Source organism: Kogia breviceps, chromosome 14 (assembly GCF_026419965.1).
Source record: "Kogia breviceps isolate mKogBre1 chromosome 14, mKogBre1 haplotype 1, whole genome shotgun sequence".
Taxonomy (NCBI): Eukaryota; Metazoa; Chordata; class Mammalia; order Artiodactyla; family Physeteridae; genus Kogia; species Kogia breviceps.
In genome coordinates, this window is record NC_081323.1 from 81,692,889 (window position 1) to 81,704,361 (window position 11,473).

Consider the following 11,473-nt stretch of genomic DNA (forward strand, 5'->3'; position numbering starts at 1 on the left):
GGTCCTGGGGACCAGGCCGGACACAGAGCAGGTGGTCCAGGCCCTGGGACCTTGGCAAGCAGCAGAAGGGCCCTGGATTCGGAGTGACCTGTGCTCTCCCCCAAGTTAATAACATAGTGGATGTCCGACAGCACCCCAGGGTTTGGGGAAGGGACGAGGGGCCAGGAGCGGCCACTGGAAGCCCACCCGGCGAGCCTGTGCGGAAAGCTGGGGGGGGGGGGTCAAGTGAGGGCTTCCTGTGCAGCCCGAGTCAGGGCCCCTGAGCCCACCTCCCCTTCTCCCGACATTCTCAGCCTGCCCGGGGGCAGAGGAGATGCTGTCAAGGCTGAACCAGCAGCTTCCTCCTCTTGCCAAACTCAGCAGCGCAGAGGCAAGTTCATCTGGGTCTTTCCAGGGAGCTCCTCCACTTCCTCAGGCTAGGGGTCCCCCAGAGAAAGCCAAGACCCCTAAGACCACAGGATGGGACCTGTGTGGGTCCTTGTTGCCTTGGTCTCCCCATTCAGGCTTGGGCCAGAGCAGCTCAAACGCACACGGGAAGCATGGTCTGGGCACCCTGACCCCCGCCACTGACCCCTGCCCCATGGACTCAGGGACCCAGCCTGTCCAGAACCCCCTGGCAGCCTGGCTTCCCTCCTCGCTCACTTCCAGAGGGTTTCTGCTCCCTTCCTCTCCCATTGTTTTCCTCCTTGGCCCCCGGCCAGCCCCTAAAGGCCAGGCTGAGCCTGGTTGAAGCCAGCCCAGCTAGGGAACGGGGGGCATTGGGCTGGGGCTCTGGGAAGCCTGGCCCAGCCCCAGGAGTCTGGGGAATGGGGGTCGGTTTCCCACCCCTGCCAAGAGGGCTGGGAATTAGGGGCTCAGTGAGGGGTGGGGGGGTCAGACAGCCCTGGATCTGAATCACTTAGCTGTGTGGAGCAGTGATTTACCTTCTCTGAGCCTCAGTTTCTTCATCTGTAAAATGGGGGTGATAAGAACACCTTCCTGCCACAGTTGTGGGGATTAAGTGAGATATTCCATTGTGGTCAAGTCCTCACGGTGGTGACTGGAACAAAGGAAGTACCCAGTGAGGATGGCTGCTTTGTTCGTGCCTAAGACGGGCAAGAGCTCTGGGTGAGAGACGTTATTCGAAGGTACCAGTGGGGACTTCCCTGGAGGTCCAGTGATTAGGACTCTGCGCTTTCACTGTCGAGCCCGGGTTCAATCCCTGGTCGGGGAACCAAGTCCCGGCAAGCTGCGCAGCACAGCCAAAAGAAAAAAGAAGAAGAAGGTACCAGTGGAACAAGGAAAGTCAGTCCGTCCGCAGATGAGGCCCATGGCCCCAGAATGCCCTCTCTTCCTTCTGTCTGCTTAGTGTCTCTGGCAGGTCAGATGGCAGCAGAGGTGAAAAGAGGGAAGCCCCCTACACACGTTCACATCCATGGAGACCGCCAGCCCCAGCCCTGGAAGCTCTGAGTGACCCTCCGGAAACTGCCCCCACCTCAGGAGCAGGTGTCCCCCGAGGACACTGGCCACAGAGCAGGTGGGCTCAGGGCTGACCCTCACAGCCCTAGCAGCCCCAGGTTCCTGCCTTCCAGGAGAGCCTGGGCAACCGGCTCCAACTCTGGCAAAGCCTGCCTCTGACTTTGGAAGGCTTGACAAGGCAGGGGACCACTCTTGGATGCCCCACACCTCATCTGAAGGCCTGGGGGACAGGACAGGATGACCCCTGTAACTGAGCCGGTCTGCTTCCCCTCCTGGGCTGGGCATGGCAGCCTCCCTTCTCAGGGCCTCAGAGTCCTCCGCGCCCCACGCCCCAACCCCATCCGTCTCTACGTCTGCTCTCTGTCTTCCGCACCCACCCCACTTGCCGAGTGGCAGGGAGGAGAAGTGGTTAAGGACACAGATTTGGAGGCAGACCACCCGGTTTGAATCTCAGCTCTGCCACCCAGGGGCTGAGCGGACCTTAAGCCTCAGGCTCCCGTCTGTAAAATGGATTAACGATAACAACGGTACCCTGTTCCAGGGAGACTGGAATGAGTTAATACAAGTAAAGGCCTCAGAACTGTATCTGGCCCCTGGTGAGTACTCAGTAAACGTTTGCCCTCGTTATTTTTTATTTGTGTCTCCGTCTCGCATGTTTGTTGACTCAGATTTTCCATGAGTTAAGGAGGTGCAGAAGAAGGCATGAAGCTCTGTGGTCTAAACTGCATGTTGCTCTCAGGGCCTCCAGGCTGGAGGCTAGGGCAATAAAGGATTCCTTTCAGTTGGGGCCAGTGACGCTCCAATAAAGCTTGACCACAGGATGCAGAACCGGCCGGCTGTGTGCTCACATCCCAGGCCTCGGAGGCTGGGCCAGCACCAGAGCAGAGGCCATTCTGGGCAGGGAGGCAGCAGGGCCCTCAGCCCCAGGCCACAGGCTGGCAACACTTCTCTGCATTTTCCCAGTCCCTCTCTCCTCTGCTCTCTCCCCCACCCTCCATGCCAAATATCTGGCTTCCACCCCATGGCAGTTTTTGCCTCCTGTCGTAGAAGGCAAGGAGTCTCAGAATTCTAGATGCTTGGCATTACAGGGCTGGAGTAGAGTGATAGAAAGCTATCTAACACAGCTTTGGGCTCTTTGTGAGAATAGCCTCTGCCATCTTCCTGACGGTAAGCAGCCCTGCCCGCTTGGATCCCCCTGTGACAAGGAGCTCACTACCACAATCACTTGAGAATCCCACATTCTTTCACTCCTTAGGGTCCCATGTCCCCAGTGGGGTCAGAAGGGTCGTGTCCCCCATAGTGGAAGAACCAGTCCAGGCCACCGCTGGGCAGTGCCCATGGCATGAAAGTTTCCTCCAACCCAGACCTGCCTTCTTCCCCCGGGAGGCCCCTTGCTGTGTCTCTGCCCCAGGAGCCCCTTGCTCTGACGTGGTCTGTCCCACATACCAGCCCCAGTTCCCTCGGGCCACCTGCTTTTCCAGGCTCTCTTCTCTGAGTCTGGGGCCTCTGGAAACATCGAACCCCATCCTGCCAAGCACATGTATTGGCAGAGAAGGGGGTAGAAAGGAAGGGACAGGTGGGCACATCATGTGAGGTGTGCTCCATGACAGGCGCCCGATGAAGTCCCACTGTCAGCCCATGGATGGTTCACCCTGCAGCACCCTAGGCACCCCAGGAGCGGGGGTGGGGGGCAGGCAGGAAATCCTGGAGCCCCTACGGGCTCTTTCAAGCAATGCCACGTGGCTGTCGGTTGAGTTGGTGCAGGGTGGCAGCTGTCACCATTCCCATCAGGGGACATGTGTCTACATTATGTCAAAGCTCAGCTATTCCCAAGGCAGCCCCCAGGAGAAGCCCTATGAGCTGTGACACCAGAAGGGAAGACAGAGCCCTCTACACACCGGAACCCCACCTCAGGGCAGGGCTCTCCAGGCAGCACCAGCTCCACTGCTTCTGGGCGCGGGGTGAGCCGGGATGGCCACAGGGCTCCGGCCTCCAGATGTGCAGCCGGCATCCCGCTGTGGAGACAGAGCAGAGCAGCAGCCAGGGGCCAGATGGGCTGCGTTAACCTGGGAGCAGGCCCTTCGTGGCCCGAACGCTCCTCGTTTAGCCGCTAGCCAGCTTTGGGCTCCAGATGTGGGCCTGGGGTGGGGACAGGACTCAGCACCGGACGTGTAAGGTCGGAGCAGGAGGGCTCAGGGGCTCAGCGGCAGCACCCGGGCCCAGGACCCTGGGCCTTTGAGACCTGGGCCAAAGGGCCTCCCTCCTCACACCCTCTCCAGCACCCCGAACCCTAGCCCACAGGCCTCAGGGCCAAGAGGGATTCAGGAGTCACAAAACCTTTGACCCAGGAGCCACCGCGCCCAGAGGCCCCTGCCTCACTTCATGAGCAGGGACAGAGCCCGGGGACCTGCCCAGGGACATGCAAGTCAGGGACAGGCAGGACCCCAATGGGAACAAAGGGTCTGAAGTCGCTCAGACTACGGGCAGCTTGTTGGGGGGGTGCAGTTTCCAGGGCTGGAGGCCTGCCTCTCCCCACCCCTACCCAGACACTCTCAGCCACAGACTTAGGCGACCTAGGACTTAGCTGGGGCAGCAGTGGGAGGAGACGCTGCCCTGACCGTTAAGTCCGCGTCCCTGGGGTGCGGGGACACAGTCCAACCCCAGGAGCATCTCAGAGGATGCAGCCTTGCTCTGGAGGCCCCGCCCCTCGGCCTCCTCCTCCTCCAAACAGAGCTGCTCCACCGGGGAGTGGAGGGGCAGGGGCCCAGCTAGGCAAAAGACCCCAGACCACTGCCCCCCACTGCCCCCGACCCCAGGCACTCAGCCACCAAGCTGCAAAGAGGTGCTTCTGGGGACTGCCCTAGCAGCCCAGTGGTTAAGACTCCCTGCTTCCACTGCAGGGGGCGCGGGTTCGATCCCTGGTCCGGGAACTAAGGATCCTGCATGCCACGTGGCAGTGGCCAAAACAAAAACAAAAACACAAACACACAAAAGAAGTGAGCACCACTGTATGCACGCCGCTGCAAACTCCTTACCTGTCACGTAGGTTCCCCACAGCTCCTGTGTGGGTGCGGCATCCCCATCTCAGAGGTGGGAGCTTCCAGAGGAGCCTGGGCTGGGCCAGGCAGGGCTGGAGGAGCACGAGGGACCAGCCCCTGGCCCGGGCTTGGGGCTCTGCAGGCTTGGGGATCAACACAGTGTCTGAGGAAAGCCTTCCTAAGGGAGCCCCGAGGGGGTACCGTCCCTGGGCCTGGCCCTCCTCTCCCCACATAGCGCATGCGTCTTTATGATGGGACAGCCTAGAGGAGCCCAGAAGCCCCTGCGGCAGCCCCTCCTCAATGTCCGGAGCCGCCTTTCAGCAGACCCTAGCAGTGCGGCCGAGAGGGCAAGGCTGGAGGCCAAGGGCAGGCCCTCAGAAAGCCCCTCATGCTCTTCAAGCTTCAGTCCCCACGTCTGCACAGTGGCCCCAGCTCTGGACTCTTGAACCAAGAGGGCATGGCAGCCACGGTGGGCAGAGGTTGGAGGTCAGGCCCACCTGACCGCAGCAAATGCTGGGAATCCCAGCCTAGAGGAGGCCTCCGGGCCCGACGGAGGAGAGGGGTGGGCAGGCCCAGCCGCCCCAAGGCGAGATGCACTAATAGGTTATGTCAGGCGAGTGCTCTGGAGAGGGGGCCTCGCCTCTCAGCTCTGGCAGCCCCACCTGGGGCCCGCGCCCAAGAGCTGGGGCCTGGAGAGAGATGCTGGCTTGATTCTGCGTGCAGCGTGAGAGCCGAGGAGGAGGCTGCCGGGCCCTGAGTGGAGAAGCCTCATTTAGCCATGGTAGCCCAGAAGGCAAGACACGGATGGGCCCCACCCCCTGTCAGACCCCTCTTGGGTGGTAAACACAGACGCACCCTCTGCGGGCTGCAGGGTCTGTCCAAGCCTACGTGTAGCTCTGCTTGGTGGGGAACAGAGACCTGGGAAGACCCCCCCAAAGCCTTCGGAGGGTCCTCTCACATCCGCTCACTTCCTCCTGTGCCCAGAGCCCCACCCCGGGACTCCAGGATCCCATCCCCTGACTTCTCATCCGGTACTCTCGCTGCTCCGCCTGGGGTCTGCCCAGCACTCCCCCATCCTCCGAGATGCACCTTGACACCACTGGCCCTCCTGGGGTTCGGATGGGGTCAGGAGCTGGAGGACGGGGACAGACCTGAAATGAGCCCCGCTCCGAGGGCTGCGGGCTCAGGGGGTGACTAGGATGCCAAGGAAGTAGATGGGTGCTCAATGCAAGGGGTGGGGGTGGGGGGGGTCAATGAAAGGCCAGGGACTTAGGCCTGGGGCTGAGGAGGAGGGTCCCTCACAATCGTGGCTGGGCGTCCAGGGCCCTGTGTGTCTTGGCCGAGCGGGACCCCTGGGCCGCCAGGTATGTAACAATTCCAGCCATTTCCTGCCCTATTAATGAGAAAGGGGCTGATATAAATACACGCTCAGCATAAATAAATACAGGCCAGGCCTGGGACTGCATAGCAGACAGATTGCGTGGAGCTGCTGGCCAACCCTGCAGTCAGTCCCGCCACCCTACCCGCACCTCCCCCTCGCCGTCCCCCACTTGTTTTCCTCCATCAGGCCAGGGCCCCTCCACACTCTCAGGCCTGAGACAGATGGACTGATCACCCGCCCTCTCGACCTCAGAACAAGGTCCCCGTAGCCCCTGGGAAGGTCGCATGCCCAGGAGAAGGAGCCGCGGCTGCCAGCGGCTCCCACAGCAGGCCTGGCACAGTTCATGCACAGGCCCAGCACAGCGCAGTGAGGTCCAAGGCTATGGTTGTACCTGTTCCCAGGTGGGGAAACTGAGGCTCGTATGTGGTTAAGGACTTGCCCAAGGTCACACAGACAGGAGGTGGTGGGTCCAGGATTCAAACCTGAGGCTGTCTGACCCCAAGAGGCCTCTGATTTTCCCACTGCCTGTGAGGAAAAGCCAAGGGCAGATTCACACCTTCCTCCCTTCTCCCCAAGCCCTGGCCCCGTGATGCCGGGGCCCCTGGAAGGTCCGGGAGGACTTATGTTCAGGGCCTGGAAGGGTAAGCTGCACGCAGCCAGATCTCAGCTCATGTAAGAGCCCAACAGAGCCGCACAGGCCGGCCCCTCCTGTTCAGGCGGCGACCAACTAACTCCCAGCTAATATCCCATCCAGGATATTGAGGTCCCTTGAGCGCTGGCTGTCTCATCGGGGATCACCAGGTCACCGACGTCGCACAGACCTGGAAACTGAGGCCCAGAGGGGAGGCCTAACGACAGGTACAGTGTGACTGGACCCCCATCAGTACAATCTATAGGTGCATCGTGTGCCCGCACGCCGGTTTGCACCTATACTGTGCCTGGAAAGATATTCCACACACAGTTCACCCTGTTTCTCAGAAGTTTAGAACCAGAGAAAAGGAAACAGTTTTACCTTAACATCTCTGTACTTCAGGCAATTAAAACAACAACAACAACTTTTTTTAGTAGAAGGCAAAACTACCCCCCCTCCCCTCACCCCCCAGGACCCTCCCCCCCGGTCCACTGCCGAGGGCTACACGAGCCTCATCACTGGTGTCCAGCTCCATCCTGGATCTTGTCCTCTCTCCCCAGGTGGCGCAGGTACTTGCCACCTCCCTCCATTCTTGGCCTTTGAGGCCCCTCTCCACCTGCTCCCTGCCTCCCGGCTCCCCCGTCCCCCACCCCACCCCCAGGCCACAGCCCCGTCAAGCACCATCTTGGTCCCCGCCAGCTCAAAGGCCATTCAGCTCCACAGGCCTGCTCTGGGGCCTCCTTCCCATCCCCCCAGCCCCCACCTTCAGCAGTGGGCCAATGTCACACACTTCTGCCCTCAGCTTTCCCTGTGTGCTGTGTGGGGGTTCTGGCATCCCAGCTGTGTTGACTCCTTCACCAGGACCTTGCAGGGCCTTCCCCAGCAGGTGTTCTGCCTGGTCGGCCAGCTGGGAGCCCTTCAGAGTCTCCCCACAGGGGCAGGCCGGGCCTGCCCCCTCAGACTCAGAAGAAGGGCCTGGAAGTTCACCCCACAGCCACCCTGGGCCATCTGCAGGTTTACGTGAGAGGCGGGGCAGGAATCCAGCCCTAACTTCCCTGGGAACCAGAATGGAGAAGGAGAGAGCAGGGCAGAGCTCTCTAGAATGTCTTCCCACACTCACACCGCCGTCAGGCTTGGGAATGAGTAAGCGGTGATCACTAACTCTTAACTCCCAAGAAACCGTCCCTCCCCTCCTCTCACAGAATCACTCACCTAAGAGTGCCGTCAGGGGGATCTGACCCACTGCAGCCCGAGCTTGCGTTGCCTACGTCAGCACCCCTTCAGTGGGACCTGAGCAGCTAGGGCCGAGTGCTGAGATATCGGGTGTTTCCCCCTCCCGGGAGGAGATGGATCGGTGGATGGATGGGTAGGTGTGTGGGTGGGTGGATGGATGGATAGATGTTGGATGGATGGATGGATGGATGGATGGGTGGATGGGTGGATGGGTGGGTGGGAAAATGAGTGGCCAAGTATGTGAGTGGATGCCTGGGCTAGTTGCAGACTGGCCCAGGAGTAGCTACTCCTCAAAGGAATTTTCTAAATCTCTGAAATGTGAGGCCCTGGCACCCCCCAGAGGCCAGAGTCTCTAACTACCCATCATCCCTAAAGCCTTGGGCACCAAGTCTTGAGAAGCAGGGACATGGACCTCGATAAAGTTAGGGGTTCTAGGAGATTTTTTAAAAACCTAGGGTCCAGTGCTGGCTCTCCCCCTGACTTACTCTGGGACCTTGGGAAGGTTCAACACTCTGAGGCTCGATTTTCTCATCTGGATGCCTGTGCTGGTAAGTGGTTTAAACAAAATTATGTGTGGAAAGTGTCTGCAAGGTTTTACAAGGGTTACCTGCAAGGGTTACCTGGCAAGGGTTACCTGGCACATATCAGGTGCTCACAGGAGGTCATTTCCTTCCCAGAGGCAGCCCTAGGACATGCATGCACCCCCCCGCCACACACACACACACACACACACACACACACACACACACACACACACACATACACACACACCCCCAGCCCAGTATGGAAGAGGGACAGAGAGTGAGACCCTAGGCCAGATCAGACAGGAGAGCCAGATGGGGACACATTTATTCTACAGGAGCTCCAGGCTCTGGCAGAACTGGCCCAGCCTCGGGGCCCGGGGGCTCAGGGAGTGGGGACTCAGACCAGAGCCCCGAGGCCTTCTGGGGCTCACCTTCCCGGGCCTGGGCCGGCTGGGCTGTGTGCTCAAAGGCCGCCTGCAGCAGGAGGGAGGTGAGGCAGGTGGTCCAGGTGACAAGGTAGGCCAGGAGGTGAGCGCTGCCATGCCCTCCACACCCCAGTGCAGACGCTTCAGCAGCGCCAGTGTCCTCGGAACCACGCGGTTCTCCAGCAGAGCCTGGGGGGGGGCAGGTGGATGGGCAGGTGACCACCAGGAGCTCACACGCCGTACTACCTGCTGCCAGCCTCTGCGCCCCCCAGCCCAGGCCCGGTGCCCCGGGCCCGCCCTCCCCAGCCTGTCCCACACCCACCCCACCCACCTTCCCGGGCAGCCGGCCCAGGCTGCAGCAGTGGGCTTTCTGGCACAGTCTCCAGGTCAGCAGTAGCAGCAGCCCGGCAGCCAGGCTGTGCAGACACGACAAGAGCAGGTCTGTCCAGGTGGCCACAGAGAGGCCCAGCTGCTCCCAGGCACCCAGCCGCTTCGGGGCCAGGCCCCGAGGCCCGGGCACAGCCTAGCACGCCTGCCCACGCCAGCCTGGGCGCCCGCCGCACCAGCCACACGGGGACTTCTATCAGTGTCAGCCCAGCCTGTAGAACCCAGCCCACGGGGCAGGCTGAGATCTTGGCAGGTGGGTGGGACCCCTGGGCCTCCTGGGTCAGCCCTGACAGCCAGTGGTTAAAGAGGGTGATCTTGAGGGGCAGGAAACCGCAGACGTGGGCCCAGCTCTGGGCCAGCTACAGGAGGAGGAGGAGACGTCATCACCTGTTGCCATTCCCCTGGGGCAGGAGCCCTCCCTGTCCCAGGTTTTATTGTGGGGGTGGGGATGCCAGGCCGCCCTGGGCCAGGCCCTCCCCCCTCAATTCCCCCCCAACACCCCGCAAGAATGATCTTTATCTGTCACTTGGAAGGACTCCATTCTCAGGAGGGAGCTTTAGAGGTGTTTCATATTATATTCAATTTTCTTTCCTTTGGGCTGGTTTTGTTTGTTTGTTTGTTTTGTGTTTTGCATTTTGTTTTTGTAGCACTAGGCGGCTTGCGGGCTCTTAGTTCCCTGACCAGGGCTCGAACCCAGGCTGCTGGCAGTGAAAGCGCTGAGTCCTAACCACTGGACCACCGAGGAATTCCCTTTCCTTTGGGTTTCAGTGGTTATTTACAAACCTCCAGACAGAAGGAGGTTGATTGATTACTGTAATCATCATCATTATTATTATATAAGGAAGGATGGTCGCCCTCAGCCCTCTAATCCTGCAGGATTTGAACCCAGGGCTTTTCCTTCTCCCAGGCACCTGGGAGATTCCTTCCTATCAGTTGCCTCTTGGTGTCATGAGGGCAGCTGGGGACAAAGGCAGTGCCATTAAGGGTAGACAGATGTGAGGCACACGGACAGTGACAGAATGAATGCCTGGCCTACTGTGAGGGGTGGGGTGGGGGGGGGTAACCCAAGAAGATGTCCGGATTCCTGTCCTGGGTGAAAAGGTCGATGTGATGTCTCCCATCCACTGGGAGAAAGAGTGGGCCTGGATGGGGAAAGAGGCTGGAAATGAGACTCACTTGAGTCCTGGAGCTGAACAGCCCCTCTTCAGAACCCTAAATCCTCTAGCCCCAAAGCATCGCCAACCCACCAATCCGGACCCCACGTGTCCCGGTCCAGAGGACCACCTGGAGCCCTAGGGGACAGTGTGGAAGGCAGTCATCCGGGATTGGCTGTGTGCCCCACTAGGGGCGGGATCAGCAGAGCCAAGGGGGTGGAGCAATGCTGAGAAAGGAAGGAGGTCCAGGGGTCCAGCTAGGAGAGGAATTAAGATGGAAACAGAAAACAGGGGCTGCACCTCCACCCCTCAGCTCGTGAGGTAGAAACCAGGAAGGAGAGAACCCTGTTATATCCCACATGATCCTAGAAGATAGGCTACAGGAGAGGAGACAGAGGCTCAAAGAGGTGGAACAATTTGCTCCAAGTCACACAGCTGAAGAGTCGAGTAGCTGAGATTCCAATCCAACCATGTCTGTCTCTCTACTGCCCTGGGTAATCTCCCCTTTCTCTGCCACAGGAGCAGACCCAGGGCACCCTCTTCTGATAACTCAGCCCACTGAGGGGTTGTGATTTGGAGACGTGACCCCAGTGGTCAGCATTTGCATGCCTGAAAAAGGCAGATGGGAAGGGCAATGCTCAACCCACAGGAGTGACCCGCTATACAGAAAAGTCCAGCACTGTGGCTCGCGGGTGGGGCTTCTGAGAACTGTCGGATTACTCCGGGAGGGAGGCAGCCACCTTGTTTCACCTGCGGAATCCAGCAGCTCTGAGGTGGCCCCCGCCCCCTGCTCCCCAAACCCCACTCACCAGGGCAGAGAGCTTCACCACCACCAGCAGAGTCCCCCAAGAGGCTGGATCTGACCCGAGGGACGGCCTCCATGTCTGTCCCTCCTACCCCTCCTCCAGGTGGGAGAGGCAGGGTGACCTCACAGATACTGCAGGGTGGGGGCCAAGTTACCATAGGGACCCAGCTGCCGTAAAAGGCTATCCTTTACCTGCCTCCCGTCCCATTGCTGAACGGAAACTGGGGTATTTGTCTTCCACATCCTGTCGACTTCCTAACTGGAGACTGCTCCCGGGGACATCAACTCCACGAACCTCCCATCCACCCAGCACGGGCGGCCAAGGCAGCGTAAGGGCGCTGTGCCTTCCCACGTCCTTCCAAATCCCGAAGGAGCAAAGGCCTGGGATATAGAAATCTTCACCCCCAGGGCCTCAGGTGACAAAATGTCTGGAGGCA

At 60.0% G+C, this 11,473-nt stretch overlaps 1 protein-coding gene across 1 annotated transcript; it reads right to left on the reverse strand.

The window, feature by feature from the left end:
- Positions 1 to 8,589: 8,589 nt before the first annotated feature.
- Positions 8,590 to 11,113, reverse strand: TMEM270 (transmembrane protein 270). The gene is given in 6 exon segments (XM_059037272.1): positions 8,590 to 8,786; positions 8,789 to 8,879; positions 9,022 to 9,198; positions 9,200 to 9,436; positions 11,041 to 11,076; positions 11,078 to 11,113. Coding segments are annotated over 6 exon segments (774 nt in total).
- Positions 11,114 to 11,473: the final 360 nt, after the last annotated feature.